This window comes from Patagioenas fasciata, chromosome 1, assembly GCF_037038585.1.
Source record: "Patagioenas fasciata isolate bPatFas1 chromosome 1, bPatFas1.hap1, whole genome shotgun sequence".
Lineage (NCBI taxonomy): Eukaryota > Metazoa > Chordata > Aves > Columbiformes > Columbidae > Patagioenas > Patagioenas fasciata.
In genome coordinates, this window is record NC_092520.1 from 115348044 (window position 1) to 115364346 (window position 16303).

Genomic DNA, 16303 nt, shown 5'->3' on the forward strand with positions numbered 1-16303 from the left:
TTCCTACTAATCTTCTATTACAGTAGCTTATTTTTAATTAGACACAAGTATTTCACTGGCAGATCAATGATTTTAACCTCAAATGCTTTTTGAGAATAAAATACTAGTTTATCCTTAGAGCATCTAAGGATATAGGTTCTAGTGTTTACTCCTCTGACTCTTCAGTTTATCAAAATATGTCTTGTAACTCTCTTTAATGTATCTTTGATTCCTGGGTACTCTAAGAGAAATGCATATTATCTTGTTGCTTCTTGTAAAACTAGATACCCAGAGAAGAAAAAGAGAGTAAATGTAGAACAAAGTAAGATTACAAACATGAAATCAGAGAAACTGAAACGGCACTCACTTATTACTGGATGCTGAAGATGGGCAATAACTGAAGGCAACATGGGATTGAATTAATTTTGATAGTTTAGGGTGGTAGACTATGCATTATGGGTAGCTAAGCATGACCCTAGTGTAAAGTTAACTGAAAAAATAGAACATCCTGAATTGTAAGTATGAGGAAAGAGAAGGATCGAAGTCTTGTAAAGAAGCAATTAGAGTATCATTTTAGAAAACTGACCAGTGTGAAGAAAAAGTTGGTGGCTAGAGGATGCAATAACATGTAAAGGAATGAAGAGTTTGAAAAAAAAAAAAACAAAACACAAACTTGTCAGATGATGTTATTTTCTTGGTGTGGAAATCTGTGAGCTACTCTTGAAAGAGGGAACATTAGCAATTATTTTAATGATCTGTTTTGTACCAAACTGCTGATATTAATGGATTTGGATCCTATTTTCAAAAGCAAGAGTCTGAATCACAAATTAAGGGTTGTTACTGGAATTGCTGCTTTTTACAACAGAAATACATAATAAAGGGAAGAGGGAAGCTATATAGAGAGCTGTGAAATGAGATACTAAAATGAAATGTGGTAAAGTCAAAGTTGGACAGAGAAGGGCAATGTACTTTGATCACTAGGAAAATTATATCATCAGAGTTAAAATATGGGTGACTTCAATGGTTTATTTAAATGCTAAAATGTGGAAAGGTGTTTGCACTGAACTCTAGATGCAAATTCTCCAGAATGTTCCATCATATTTTTGTTGCAGAGATTATTAATCATATGCCAAAACTAATTGATCATAGATTTTAGAAAATGTGCCAAAGAAAAACACACCCCTCAGCAATGGTGGCCACACCTCTTTTTGCGCAGCCAAGGGTCTGATTTGCCTTCTTGGCTGCAAGCGCGTATTGCTGGATTATGTCCAGCTTTTCATCTACCAATATCCCCAAGTCCTTCTCTGCAGGGCTGCTCTCAGTCACTTCATCCCTCAGCCTGTATTGATACTGGGGATTGCCTCAGCCCAGGTGCAGGACCTTACACTTGGCCTTGTTGAACTTCATGAGTTTCACATGGTCTCACTCCTCAAGCCTGTCAAGGTCCCTCTGCATGGCATCCCTTCCCAAAAGTGTATCAACTGCACCACTCAACTTGGTGTCGTCTCCAAAGCTGCTGAGCATACACTCAATTCCACTGTATCACTGATGAAGATGTTAAATAGTACTGGACCCCTGAGGGACACCACTGGTTACTGGTTTTCACTTGGACATTGAGTCATTGACTGTAACCCTTTAGATAGTAGCCATGCAGCCAATTCCATATCCATCTAGTAGTTCATCCATCAAATGCCTGTCTCTCTAATTTAACAGCAAGAATGTTGTGGGGACTCATACCAAAGACCTTACAGAATTCTAGGTAGATGACATCCATAGCTTTTCTCTTGTTCAATGATGAAGTTACTCCATCACAGAAGGACACTGGATTAGCCAGGCATGATTTTCCTCATTAGATATTCTTTCTTTTCATTCCTCCACTTTTTCTTGGCAATTTTATCAGAGGTTGCTGGTACAAAGTATGAAATCATCTTCTGTGATGCCTGAAAAGCAAACCACAATGCAATGGACCTACTCAGCATTTTCCTGTGTTAAGAGGCCCAGGCATGCAATGGAGAACACGAGAAATGTCACACAGACATGCAGGCACAACCACAAACAGTGCCTTGTGACAGTTTCCCAGCAGAGCAGCAACTACTAAAAAAATCATCTTTTGAATGATGCTTTTTTTCGTTTCAGATTTTGCCTTGGGTGAAAAGCGGTTGGCAGAAATTGAGTGTGTTTTACGGTGGAGGGGGGAGTTCGAGGGCACAGAGTAAGTTCATTCTGCTGCACCAGGTAGTCTTTGTCAGAGGGCTTTAAGGCTCGACAGGAGGTTTTGCTGATGCCAGAAGAAAACAGAAGTAATAACCTTGAGAGATATGATCACAGCAATCTTTTTTTCTGTGTCTTTAAGTCTGATACCTTCTTATTGTTGCTGTTAGTGGTAGGTAGGTTGGCTGAGGTGCCAGTATTTTTGTTTTGTTCCTGTAAGTGTATTTCAGTACTGATATGACTGACAGGGTAACAATAACATACAGGCAGGTATAATTTGAACTGATGCCGTGATGATTTTACCTTCAGACACCCTCGCTAATTCACTTTGTCAGTGACCTTCAACACACTTAAACTTGGCTTATTTTCATGAGCAAAACTGTCAATTATATTTAATTTCCTCAGATAGATAGTAGGTGTTTTAAATTGTAAATTGCACTGATTGAGACAAGGAAACATTTAGATCGCTTTTACAGCTGAATGCAAATGCAGTACCAAGTTATATTTATCTTTTTCCTGTAGGAAGCATAGTACATATGACAACAGATAACACTAGTACATATACGATAATTTTACTTAAATAAACACAGGGAAGAAAAGGTTGATCTGTTCCTTTCCACAAGAACTATTCATTTATATTTAGCTGAAGAAACCTGAGATTTGTTTTTTCAGTAGTAGTTGCATACACAAGCTATAGAATTTCAGATATAATTCTAAATAATTTATATATGATTCCCTTTAAATGCAAAATTCAACTTTTCTTCAGGTGGAATAGTAAAATCATATTATACTATATTGATGTTATATCATTGTATAATAGCATATGATACCAAATGCTGCATGCCACGTAGTAACTGTACTATATAGAACTTTTTATTATTTGTTTCTAATTATCTACTTTTGTCACATAACGATAATTTACAAGCTACTGTGGTTCCTTTCTAAATTCTAAGTGAATTGTGAAGCACTAACTCAAACATTCAAAATACTAAGCTTAAATTATCCTTGGAACATTGCAAAATGGAAAGCTCAAACGAGACATAAATTCTCATTAACTTGAGTTGATAGAGAAAAGATTATTCCACAAGAACAGATATATAATCCACAAACATAGTATGCATCAAAACCAACTAACTGATATTATCAAGTAAGGGAGAACAGATGCATCAGACACTAGTAAGATCAGTGGTGTGGTGTTGAAGTTTGAAAGTTTGAATCATGATTCTGATCAACTAGTTTGATGGTAGCTTAATATAATTAACAATTACAGGGTGTGTATTAATAAAAACAATCTTCATTCAGCTTTCACATTTGTGGATGAAATCTCACAACTTCATAATGTGCTCAAAGCTTATACTTTGCAGAATGTAAATAATATGGCAAATATGGAATGATGCAATTTTGGTCTCTACTTTCCCCCTCCTCATCTCTCTTCCCTAATGCTTTTCTGTGAAAACATCCAAAAATCTCACTGAGCTGACGACAGAAAAGTATTGCCAGAAAAACTGTGTTTTCAAGATCCAACTTACACAGACTGAATGTATTTTTTAAAGTTACTACTAGTACAGATTCACAAAAATCAAAATCCTATGATGATTTCATGCATGAAGTCCTACACCTGCTTCACTCTTATTAAAACTTAATGTGGTAACTTTGCATGCTGCAAGCTGAAACCTCACAAACAGTAATATCAACATTAAAAAAACTCTGCTCTCTTTCTAGACTTTTTTTTTTTGTTTAAGTTTAGATCAACTCTAGTTAATTTCGAGGATCTTAGTGAAAGTGGGAGGTGGTTTGCTCATGAACTCCTTGCTTATTACTCTCTAAAACAGCCTCCTGACATTTGGATAGTGTTGCATCTTTTCTAAGTGGTCCAATCCTAATATCTTGCATTCTTCAACTGTCCTTCTGTGGAAATATTGAAAAAGTAGAATACAAGATTTTCTTCTTTAAAGGTATGGTTTCTGTGTGTTTTATTTAGAAGTCCTGACAATCAGCATTTCCTGTGGTATTTTCCCATGGCATAAGTTCTTTGGGACAAGGACACTAAATTTTGTTTGGCAAAGTCATATATATTTTCAGTAATGAGTAATAGTGAATAAAATCTTTAAATGAACTTTTCAGCTTCTATCTTATTTCCTAGGCATCTGCTATTCAGTCCTAGCGAAGATCTTCTTGTGCACGTACTATTTTTTGAAAGTATTAGAATAATTAAATATCCATAGTTCAGATTATAAAGCTCTTAATCATATCCACTTTAGAACTGTTTTTCTCTGAAACAGTTACATCATGTTCTATCACTTTTAAAATTATCATTTTAAAATCCTTGTATTAACATTTTGTGTCATAGTCTAATTGTTGTGTTGGTTTGACATTTCCGATTACAGTAGAAACTAATACTTTGTTGTCTGTAGTTGAAGATGTGATTGAAATCTATTAAAAAAAAAAAAAAAGCAAAACACTGGATTATATGCTAAAAACAAACAAACAAAAGCTTCATGAAGTTTTGCCTGTGTCTCCTTTGGATATCTTATACAGACCTCCTATTTACCTGTAACTAACACTTGCATGATTCCCAAATAAAACCTAACATGCTAGAGATCCAGTAAACATCAAAGATAAAACTGAATATGCTGCTAAACTATTTTATTATCTATTACAATTGAATAAAATTACATTCTCTCAGGATCCACTGAAATAACAAACACCATTATTTCCCACATTCTCCAAAGGCATCTGCAAATTGAGCTTGTGTTCAAAATGAACAATCAAAATAGATGCATCAAATAATTAGAGGTATTCTTAAGAGTTGCTTATTCAGGTCACAGCTTCCAGTGGTGCCTATAAATACCCAAAGGAATTCGTACAAACAACTTCTTCAGCAATTATTAAATGCTTGTGTTGTTCAGCTGTCTGCAGAGATGGGGTGACAGTTACCTATAGTTATTAAAACTGGCTGTTAATTTTTTTTTTTACACAACCACTTACATTCATTTTAAATGAAACATAGGTACTTATCTCTCTTAACTTTATTTGAAAGTACTCAGATAGTCATAGGTAGTGTTAGGTCAACATTACTCAACTTTCTGGAGAGTCCAGCTACCCAGATTACCTTGAGTGTAATTACTTCTAGGCTTGGGAATTTTGATTAATAAGAAATGGTGATTTGTGCCTTTCAATTTAGAATTGCTATGCACCCTTCTAAACCTAACTATAGTATGATCATCATGCTAACAACACCCCTGCAGCTAATAATACTCAGACCATATTATACACCCTCTGACTTGCCAGTGCAGTATACTACATGCACTTCTGGACAATCTTTGCAGTAGGATTTGTATATCCTGCAGGGGATATACTGGATATTTACTGTAGTGTTTGCTGTAGACTTATCAATGTTCTCAGTCCTCAGACAAGACTGAAGCCAGCTTTGCCACAGTGCTGAAGCGTACTCATACTGGTGTTCTCTTTGGAGTCAACAGGGCTGCCCCTATGCTTAAAACTATGCATGTGCCTAAAAGCTTTGTGAGCATAGAGGAAGCATGTGTAACACAAAGGGAGAGAGTGCATTTTTAAACATCTCAGTATATCAAACTGATTGTTAGATTTTGGATGTCGTAATTCAAGAAAGTAGCATGTAGCTATCTGTTCTAATTTCAGAATGGCTTCACTGATGAGGAAGGTGAGATGGGTTAAAGCACATGCAGTGCTGCTACACAGGCGTATTGTGCACTCAGATATGTTAACATTTTTGCATTCACACCTCATCAAGTGCACCAATTTAGCAGAGAAATGTAAGCTATTTGAGGTCACTGCCACACTTTCTTACTGACAGCATTCCTCCTCATTCTTGTACAGAAAAAAATGTGCTTCTGTCTGAATGAATTTAAGTAGCTATATGGTAGATTTATGCTTTTTAATGAGTGTTTCATTACTCAATCAGAAAGCATTGCAGGCTCAGTTTAATCCTCCATCAAATAGAGCAGATTCAGCTACACTGAAAGTGCAAAAAACACTCCTCTTATCTGTTCGAGGTCACTGAAAGGATAGGCTGTACAATGCCTCCTTTCTTTTGAGCCACTATACACAGTTTTGTCAAAGTGATGTGCTGCATTTAGAAGACTTTAAGTTCCAGATCTGGAGTAACTTGCATAAAAAATCCTTATCAAAAATATTACTGAATTTATGTAGCTACCTCATTTCTGTATTAGTTATTAATCTTCTAAAATAATAATGATTCCTATGTTTGTAATTATCAATAAAAGCAACCTGTTAAACTTTAATAGTTTTTAAAATTATTATTTTTGGTAATTTTTATTCTAAGCAATTTTTCTTGGTTAAGAATGTACCAAAATGGATTAACACAGAATGAAAGAGAAAACTTTTTTTTTTTATTTTTTTTTACAGGATGAGTAAATGTAATCTAAATAAATATAAACATTTTCAGAATAACAAATAGCTTTGAGGTGTGTTTCTTTTAGTAACTATGACGAGTATCCAGTGTAAATACCAGTGTTTATGTTCATCATATACCTATATTTAACAATCTTCTTAAAACTAGTGACTCACTTTCCTAAAATGAAATGTATAGTAAGTTTTGAGACTTTGACAGAAGGGAAGGTATGCCCCATTTCCCCAAAGTTATGGAAGTTAAGGTTTCATCTTTTGAATCTTATTTAGAATAAGAGTCAATATGAATTAGCCACTGAATGCAGAAAAATAGAATGTAGACAGGCCAAAACTTCAGGCAACAACACAATTCCTAGATGATAAAGGTTTTTGCTATTTTTCTAAACTCTTTTTGGTCCCAACCAGTAATCAGGATGACATATAATCTCTGCAGTTAGGGTGAAGATTTCCCTTACCTTAGAATCTGTGTGAGTATTATATTTTCTTCAATGAGATGAATGCATATCAACATACTGGTGTGGAATAAACTTGTCAGAAAAAGAATTCCCATATCAATCACAGAACTAGTATTATTAAAAAGTAGTAAATAATTATTTCTACAACATTCCTGCTTTCAAAAAGTACTTGCATATTTCTGTGGAACTATATGGGACAACACAATCACTCTGTGACACTTGCTTTGTGTTAACTCGTTGGAAGATCTAACCTCATTTAAAGCATATGAAAGTGAGTGAGGGACTGATTTAATGTACTTATTGTTGTCCAGGGAAACAGCTTGTTGGAAGCATACAACTCAAGGCACAAAGTAGTCATTATTTCTGTCTTTATTTGGGAGGAACAGTATACAGAGTACTGCACCTGTAAAATATTAAGTATTTCATCCAACTCTGTAAGTGAAACAGCTAATGCATGGGGAGATGCAACCAATTTTTTCTGAAAACAAATGTATATGTAAACAGGTAATTAAAAAATATAGACAACATAAAGAGCTGAGGTAATATTAGATTTTTTTTTTTTATGCAATCTTTTTTCAACCTTAGAATTTCTCTTTTTCAATAGAAGTGTCTACGTAGATTTTTAATGGATTTCTTAAACTATTTGAATGAAGCCTGTGAAACAACATTTTTGTTTGTTTCTTTTAATCCTCACTAATGCATGAAACACAAAACTGTAGGGATTTTTGCTGCATTTTCTCTCAGTCCATCCAATTTCAAATATGAGACAAAACTGTCATTTAATTCCCTTTTCTTGAAAAGAAATATTTCCTGACTATATAGCAGCATCTATAAATTTGCTGATGTCTGGAATTCTAGCAATTTTGTGTGTGTGCACCTTGCAGCTGGAGTAATTTAGAACACAAATTCAATTACGTTACATGTTCTTTATTTAAATGGTGCTGCTAGACAGAGCAAGCACTTGCAACTCAAATAGTTCTGTTGATGTTGTTGTTAATGGTATCAGAATAATGGCCACTGTAATCTTGTGTCTTCCAGTATTAATTGGTAATATATCCATTAAAAGAAAGCCAGATCTAATTCAGACAAATTTAAGTAACATTCTGATCTCTCTTTGGCTTCCATATGAAAAACTATATAGAGTAGTAGGCATTTTAAGTCTTCATATTATTTAGGAAAAAGATAGAAGGCATCTAATTTATATCTAAGGACTGCTTTGAAATTATTGAATGTGGCGGATTGTTGGAGTTCTGCATACTGTTGACAGATTGTAATTTCATTTGAACGCCATTACAGGGAGTGCTAGTGAACAAACCTGTTTTCTTTCTGGAAGATTATTAATCACATAGAGCGTTTTCATGTGTATATATATATATATTTGCACATATATACACCCACACAATTATACACATGTTGCCAGTATTCAGTTAATAATTAAAAAAATAATGGTTTTTCAAATCTAGACAATGTGCATCTATTTCTTCAATTAAAATCAACAAGCTTCTAAAAATACAGGTAGAAAGATAGATGTGTTGCCTTTCCTTAAGATGTCTCCTGGTGTAGGTGAACTGCAGTCAGCTTCTAAGGCATTTTGAAATGCAGTAATTCTCTATAGTATTTTTCCTCCACTTCTATCTGAAATGTCTATATCCTCTTCTTTGGCTGCCACATAAGAACTTCTTCATACAGCTATAAATATAGCTGGAGAGCCTTGGCCATAGACGTTAGTCAAGAACAGTGTTATGACAGCCAAACTCCACCTGTGCCTGACCCCTCTCTTTGGACATGAAATAACTTCAGGTTTGGGCACTAAGTGAGACTCAAAGTAAAGTTACAACCCGCCAGTCTCAGGAGAAATGCAGAAAGAAAGGTGCAGTTCTGTTTTCCTGTTGATCCCTTGAGACTGTAATGAACTGTTGACTTGAGCTGATTGTAAAATTGTAATGGTTCCCATGGGATGGGAAACCAAGAGCTTTAGAGATCTGTTGAAATGGCTGTATAAATAAGACATATCACCAAGAGAATGACTGTTAAATCCTGTATTAATCTGTTTTGAGCTGGAAGTTTCCAGAAGGCTGAGCATGCTCTATGTGAAACAGGGAGGTCATACAACTAATAATGTGCTGTGTGATTTCGGAAAACTGAGCGCTTTCCCAAAATTAAATGGGGTCAAAAGGTACACTGTGTGGCAGATGGGGCAATTAGATATAAAATGCAAAGAAATGGCATCAGCTTAAGCACTAGTTAAGAATTTTTTGCTGCTCTTAGAGGCTTCAGAATGGATACCTAAACTGCAAGCACTGATAAACTGCATGCATGGGACCTGACTACGTTATATATCTATACGATATATATTATCTAATTGGACGAAGATATAGCATAAATTGCGAATACATCTGGGGGGACTTGCAATCTGTTTCTGAATGAGATTTTTATTCATTATTGAAGCAAATGCGAGCCAGAAGGTGGACTTACAGCAGGGTGATTTCTTCATTTGTGATAGATGAATGCATGACATTGAGAATGAACCTGGGAATACAAGCGGAATTTAAACCCATACATAAATTAAATCAAGTATTTTTTAAAAGTTAATTAGCAGATACATCAGTGTTTTGGGCTGAAGAACTTTTAAAGAGCGGTTCTTACTGAATTCAGTTTACAACTTCATTGCACATAAAGCTTCTTAAAGAGGAAAAAGAGTAGCTCGCAGGAAACTCTGCTTTGTGATGAATATGTTGACTGACACTAGTTTAGAACTGGCTTATATATGCCTAAATTATTCTGCATTTGTACTATTACATCTTATGGCAAGCAAAAATGTGTTACAGAAGAAGTCTGAAACAGTTTGGTAAAGAATTACACTATGCCTTTTCCCCTCAGTAATGAATAGAATTGTAGGACAAATGAAAAGAGGTCACCTGGCATTTAATAAAAATGTTATGAAAGCACATCTTTTTCTAGTTGTCATTAACAATAAGGCCTCTTAGAACTTTTAAAAAAATGAACTTTAATACAAATGTAGTGTTCAGTAGACCTACAATATCTACAGCATATTTAATACATGTAATTCAATAGTTCTTGGCCTTGACAATTAGTAAAAGAATTTCTCATCCTATAAACCTTTCGAAATATTTTTCTTTGGCACATTTCATCAGCATGAAAAGTGAAACACAAACCTTGCAAACCAACAGCTCCAGTCAAAAGTTAGGTTGGTCAACAGAGATACTTCTGGAATTCAGTCTTTATTGCACTAGATCACTACTGCTATCTGCACTGCTCCCTGCTCTACTTTTGTTTCCAGGATTGCTGTCAATATTTACCATCTATATTTCATGTGGGATGGATGATAAAACACTTCTTAGCCTGCAGAAGGGCCAATCCTATAACACAGAAATACTGTTTTCTTGGTGTACAGGAGTCCAAGACTAAAATTGGTGTTCCCGTGTTTTTCACATATATGGAGAAGAAAAATGCTCCAACTCTGAACACCCCTAAAAGAAGCCTCAAAGTGAAGGGAAGTGTTGGTATGTAGGACAGGCAACTGGTGCAGACAGAGAGTTCTCCTGAGCCATAGGAGGTTTTAGTCGCATTCCTATTCTGTGTCCTTGAGACAGAACTTGCACTTGAGGTGCAACTTCGAATCAATCTTAGAGGAATTATAGTATTTTTTTTTTTTCTTATGACAGGGAATGCCATATTCTTGTAGAAGTTTCAGGAAAAAATGAAGACTATTTTTAACAATAAAGAGACAACGTGATTGGAAAATTCCATTTTTTCCTCTCTGCATGAGATAATATGTTTCTAGAAGATTATATTTTCAAAAGATCAGTATAATTTTTCTGAAAAATGCTCCTGAGTATCTTATGTGGTTTTGGCAGTACTGAAATAATTCCAACAGTAACAATTCTGTTCTCCCCAAACAGTTCTGTACCAGCTTTAATACTGACATGGCTTGTATCAGAAATCATGTGACCAGCAGGACTAGAGAAGTGATGTTCCCCCTGTACTCAGAACTAGTGAGGTCACACCTCAAATCTTGTGTTCAGTTTTGGGCCCCTCAACACAAGAAAGATGTTGCGGTGCTGGAGAGAGTTCCGGAAAGGGCAACAAAGCTGGTGAAGGGTCTGGACCACAAGTCTGATGAGACCGAGGGAACTGGAGCTGTTTAGCCTGGAGAAAAGGAGGTTGAGGAGAGACCTTATCACTGTCTACAACTACTTGAAAGGAGGTTGTAGCATGGAGGGGGTTGGTCTCTTCTCCCAAGTAGCAAACAATAGGACCGGAGGAAATGGCCTGAAGTTGTGCCAGGGTAGGTTTAGATTGGATATTAGGAAATATGTCTTTATTGAAAGGGATGTCAGGCATTGGAATAGGCTGCCCAGGGAAGCTGCTGAATCACCATCCCTGGAGGCATTTAAAAGATGTGTAGATGTGGTGCTTAGGGATATGGTTTAGTGATGGACTTGGCAGCGTTACGTTCAACTCAATGACCTTAATGGTCTTTTCCAACTTAAATGATTCCGTGATTCTATAACTAGTATGCACAGTATGAAAGCAATCCAACGTGGCAGGAACACAGAAAACGAGTTTGAAAACTTATTGATGTAATCCATTTTATCAGATCTCAAAATTTATTTAAAAGCATATCAAACCCCAAAAAACTTAGTTATAAAAATATATTTCAGTTACCAACAGACAAATGAAAGATTGTTCCACAACAGGTTGGAGAAACATCATTCCTACTCACATTGAAATTCAATACATTTTAGAATTATATTTTGTTCTGAAAATTGGTTGCTCCAGGATTTCTTCAAGCTGTGAAGAATGAAAAACAGAAATTAAGAAAGTTTCAAATATTGCAGATAACCTTATGTCACCTGTGTTATGTGATATTTGTGTCTCATCACATCTAGTAGAATGGTGTGTTGACATTTTCTAAATTCTCATTACGTTTGTGTTGTTCTTTCTGAAATACACTGAACCAGAGTGACTTCAGGAAGTACATAAGACAGAAAATCCTTGCAACATGTTACTGATGCATTGATTTTTGGTGGGACAGCAGCTAAAGTAAAACATGTTGGGACATATCTGCTTTTTTCACTCAAAGGACTTTAAATATGGATTACAGTCTAAATAATTGCACATACAGTTTTTTTTTTTCTACAGGTACTATATGTATAGGGTCTTGTTGATTTTGTTATTTTTTAATTCATAGGAATTATATGTCGTAGTTGATTTTATATTTGGCATATGATGATCATATTTCTTTTTAATCAAACAGTCTGGAGACTACCTCACTGGGGAAAATGAGATAAAAATTTCTTCTGTTACTTTCATACTGTTGCTTTCGAACTTGTATATAGGTGGATTTATTCTCTATGAATAATTCTCATTAATTTTTTACATTGATCAAAAACATTTTAAGGGCACTTTATAGGTTGAGTACTAGGTTTATCTAAATACAAAATTGATTTCATTTGGGTAGCTCTTAGGGAAGCATTCAACATTCATTGGGCTAAAACTAATTTGGAAAGTATTATTAAAAAGGGCAAAACTTGGATGGTGACTGAGATTAGAGCCTGTATCTGACATTTCTCAAAGAATCTGATAGAGAACATCTACATTTCCTTGACAACTGTATTTTACCTAGTTAACTATGTACTGAATACATATAATGGAATGCACTTGCATAATACACACACAATAACTAAAGTACAACTGCACTGAAGATACGAGTTAGTGTGGAGATGCAGTCTCAGTCACTGCTTTTCACAGTTTGACTTGCTAATCACCATCATTACCTACAGAACAGCAGCGTTTCCAGAAAATTTATGTAGAAAATCTGTATTCTGTTTCTATCAAGAAGATACAAGCGAACCCATGCACAGAACCCAAAACTGTATATATTAACTAAAATTAACCACATTCTGTGTTGCTTACTTATAATCATGGACTTAGATTTACACAAAACCTTGAATTTTGAGGGATATAAAGACAGTTTAAATAATAGAATAAAAAGTAACAAAATTATTTTAGCTAAATATGATCTCTCTGTGACAGAGGCAGACTTCATACACAAAATCATACATAAAGAAGTTAATCAAGTATACTGCTCTTTTGAAACACATATCCAAATAAAGAAAATTCAGGGGAAAAAAAAAAGTTAAAGTAATGACTTAGACCATTTCATTTATTTACTAGGCATATTTCATCTTTAAATTAAATTAGAAAGTAAGATTCTTATTCATCTTTCACTGCTTATCAATTAACCTGTTATAATGGGCTACTTGCTACAGCAGTAAGCTCGGTACAATGAAACATTGGGTGCAAAGATAGCTTTTTAGTCAAAAATCAGAAGTATTGCCCAAGGAGAGGTGGGGGTGGGGAACTATGTTAACTTACTCTTGCTCCAATAAACATGTACTATGGCGTGTGTGGATGTGTGTGTATGTCTCTGCATGTGCATGTATACATCTGAAAAGTATTTTGAGAAAACATATTGAATAGAAATTAAAATATGTTATTTATGAAATCTTTAATAGATAAGTGCAAGTTCTTTATCATGGTAAGTAAATGTTTTCATTTAATTTCTAGGTTTTTCTAAAGAGCTTGAAATGTGGTATAATATGAACCAAAGCTACTTTTGGACAAATTCCATGTCTGGGATTGACCCAACTCTGTTTCACCTTTGTTTGCAATGTGTTGCTTTAAATATCTTTTTGTTCATATGGGGAGCAAAAATAAATTTTAAGGAGGCCTATGTGGTTTGTCTTGGTCCATCCAAGTTGTTTTAAGACTCAGTGATAATTTTATTTGCATTGATTCCATCTAAGATTCAGCTTGTGGATAATTCTTAATAAATCTTAATGAGGATGAATAAAATGTTATTGAAGATGGTGACTGAAGGCATTATTTCTTCAAAATTATCAAACAAAATGAAATTAATTGCATTTCTTATGTAGAAACCATAATTTGATAATTTTTAATATCTTTTTTGTTTTATATTATTCTTTTTAATAGCACATTAATTTTGTTTTTGAGGAAATCACTTTTAACTGAAGTAACTGCATTGTCACAGAATATGATACCTTTTTTTTCAAATCTTTTAAATTTGTTCTTCTTGACATTTTATGTTTATGTGCAATTTGCATCTTTTTTGTTTTTCTATTTCAAATGTAACAGTTTTTTACATTTTTGTTACATTTTTCTTTTTTTTTTTTTTGGTACTAGTTTTTTTATTATTTTTGAGAACCTGCTGTTTTTGAATTCTCTTTTTTCCTTTTATTCTCCTCCTCACTATGATCCCAGGAGCCAACACAAAGAAAAGCGCAGATGATATAACCAGTAATGATCGTGGTGAAGATGAAGGTATTTTTTGTTTTTTTCAAAGCTCAACCCTGATGCATGAACATAAACTTTTAAATTTTTATTATAATTATTATTATTATTGTTGTTGTTATTGGTGTTATTTCAACATGATTTTTAGTCCCTTATTTGAAGAAGCACACTTCAATGTGCTTCTTTATTTTCTTTAGAAATTATTTCCATTGTTTTTCTTTTTAGAATCAAATTAGCATATAAATGACTGCAATTCCCCTGTGACATAGTTGTAAAATTGATTCCTAAATATGTGTGAAGTGAGTAACATAAATATTATTTGAAGCCATATACATTTCCCTCCCAATTCTTTCTTAGGTTGAGAAAATCGAATTTAAAAACATGCATGTGCTCTTTTCCCTCCTACACTTTTTGTAAATTCACCTGTTTGAAATTCATGAAAGAACACACATATATCCTTCCTCTCACTTCCGCTGTTTCCCCAGTGCACATGCTGTACATTCGTGCAGTTGAGTTTTGCTTTTTCTTTTTAATTACTTATATATATATTTTTTTTTTCTCACAGGATGTGGTTTATTTCAGGATACAAAAATGAAGGAAGCTGTTGATGTTGCTTTATTGTTTCTTCCTGTAATAGCTAGCCTCTGAGATACATTCGTTCTGACTCTGACCACATTCCCACTGAAATCAATGACAATAATTTTCATTCACTTCTTTCAGAGTTGGATCGGATTCCATGAAAGGAAATGTTAAAGTTCACAATGAAGTATCCCAAAAAAAAGTAGTACAAGGAAATACTTTTTTCTTGCCTTGGCACAACAAAGCTATTTAAGATGCACTGAAATAGAAAAACAGTCATTAAATCTTCCTCTATTCTCACCCTTCCTTTTCATTAAAGTTACAGTGGCATTTTATTTTACATATTTACCAAATAAGTAAATTCAAACTAATTGAGATGATAACAGCCTTGGGTAGATTATTGTTTTGATATTGTAGCAATGTGTTTCTTAATCCTCTCATGCTTGACCAATCTGAATTGTGATTGCATATAGTTTTTCCTGGGGTTTTTTTTGGTTTTGCTTTCTATCTAACATCAGTTCAAATAACTTCAAAACATTTGTCCTCTCTGTTCCCCTTAGTATCATGCATACTGCATTGAGGACATCACCTCCTCTTCTGCTGGGAGTTCAGCTCAGTTGTAGCTACTCTATCCATACATAAAATACCATATTAAAAATCTCTTGTCTTTGATTCACACTGGTTGCCATCTACTGTATCGCCTTCATTGCTGAATTACGCTATTCTTATAGCACAAAAATGCTGTGCAGAATACTCCAAAATTCCTGTTATTTTCTGAATATCACCTTATTTCTGTGCAACAGGTTTTTAAAAATTATGGTATCATCATTTGCTATACCAAATTCTGTAGTTAATTTAAAAGCAAAAGATAAGTAACAAGCAAAACTTAAATTGCTTTAAAAACTTAAAATAGATATTTGATTATGAATACATTACTATTCAGACTTCTTAAAAAAACCATTAGGGTTTCATGATTAACATGAGGATCCACTTTCGATCTAAGCACATAAAGCATGGAGCCCATTTCCTTTATGTTGAAGCTAATCATGTTCCCACTGAAGGGGAAGAGGAAACCTCCCATTGACTTCAGCAGTGAAAGATTCAAACCCGAGGTAGAACTATGTAATAAGGAAAGATTAAATACAACAAATCATGCCATGAGACTTCAGAGAGAGAAGGGAAAGGTAATTCAGCAACACAAATAATTGTGTTATATAATTATTCCTTTCATTTTTCGAGGGCTTAGCTGAGCCTTCAGAGAAAAAACACTTTCATGTGCTTTGCTGAAAATGCTGAGAATAAAAAAAAAAAATACATTCACTAGAATGTAC

General features: G+C 34.3%; 1 protein-coding gene across 3 annotated transcripts in view; it reads left to right on the top strand.

The window, feature by feature from the left end:
- Positions 1–16303, top strand: part of NLGN4X (neuroligin 4 X-linked) — a 177497-nt gene that overhangs the window by 77053 nt on the left and 84141 nt on the right. For 2 of the 3 annotated variants that reach the window (XM_065856030.2, XM_065856022.2), the window contains one exon: positions 14364–14423. The exons of the other annotated variant lie outside the window; for it this stretch is intronic. In XM_065856030.2, coding sequence (XP_065712102.1) covers positions 14364–14423 — 60 coding nt within the window. The remainder of the gene's footprint in view (positions 1–14363; positions 14424–16303) is intronic. 3 annotated transcript variants of the gene reach the window in all.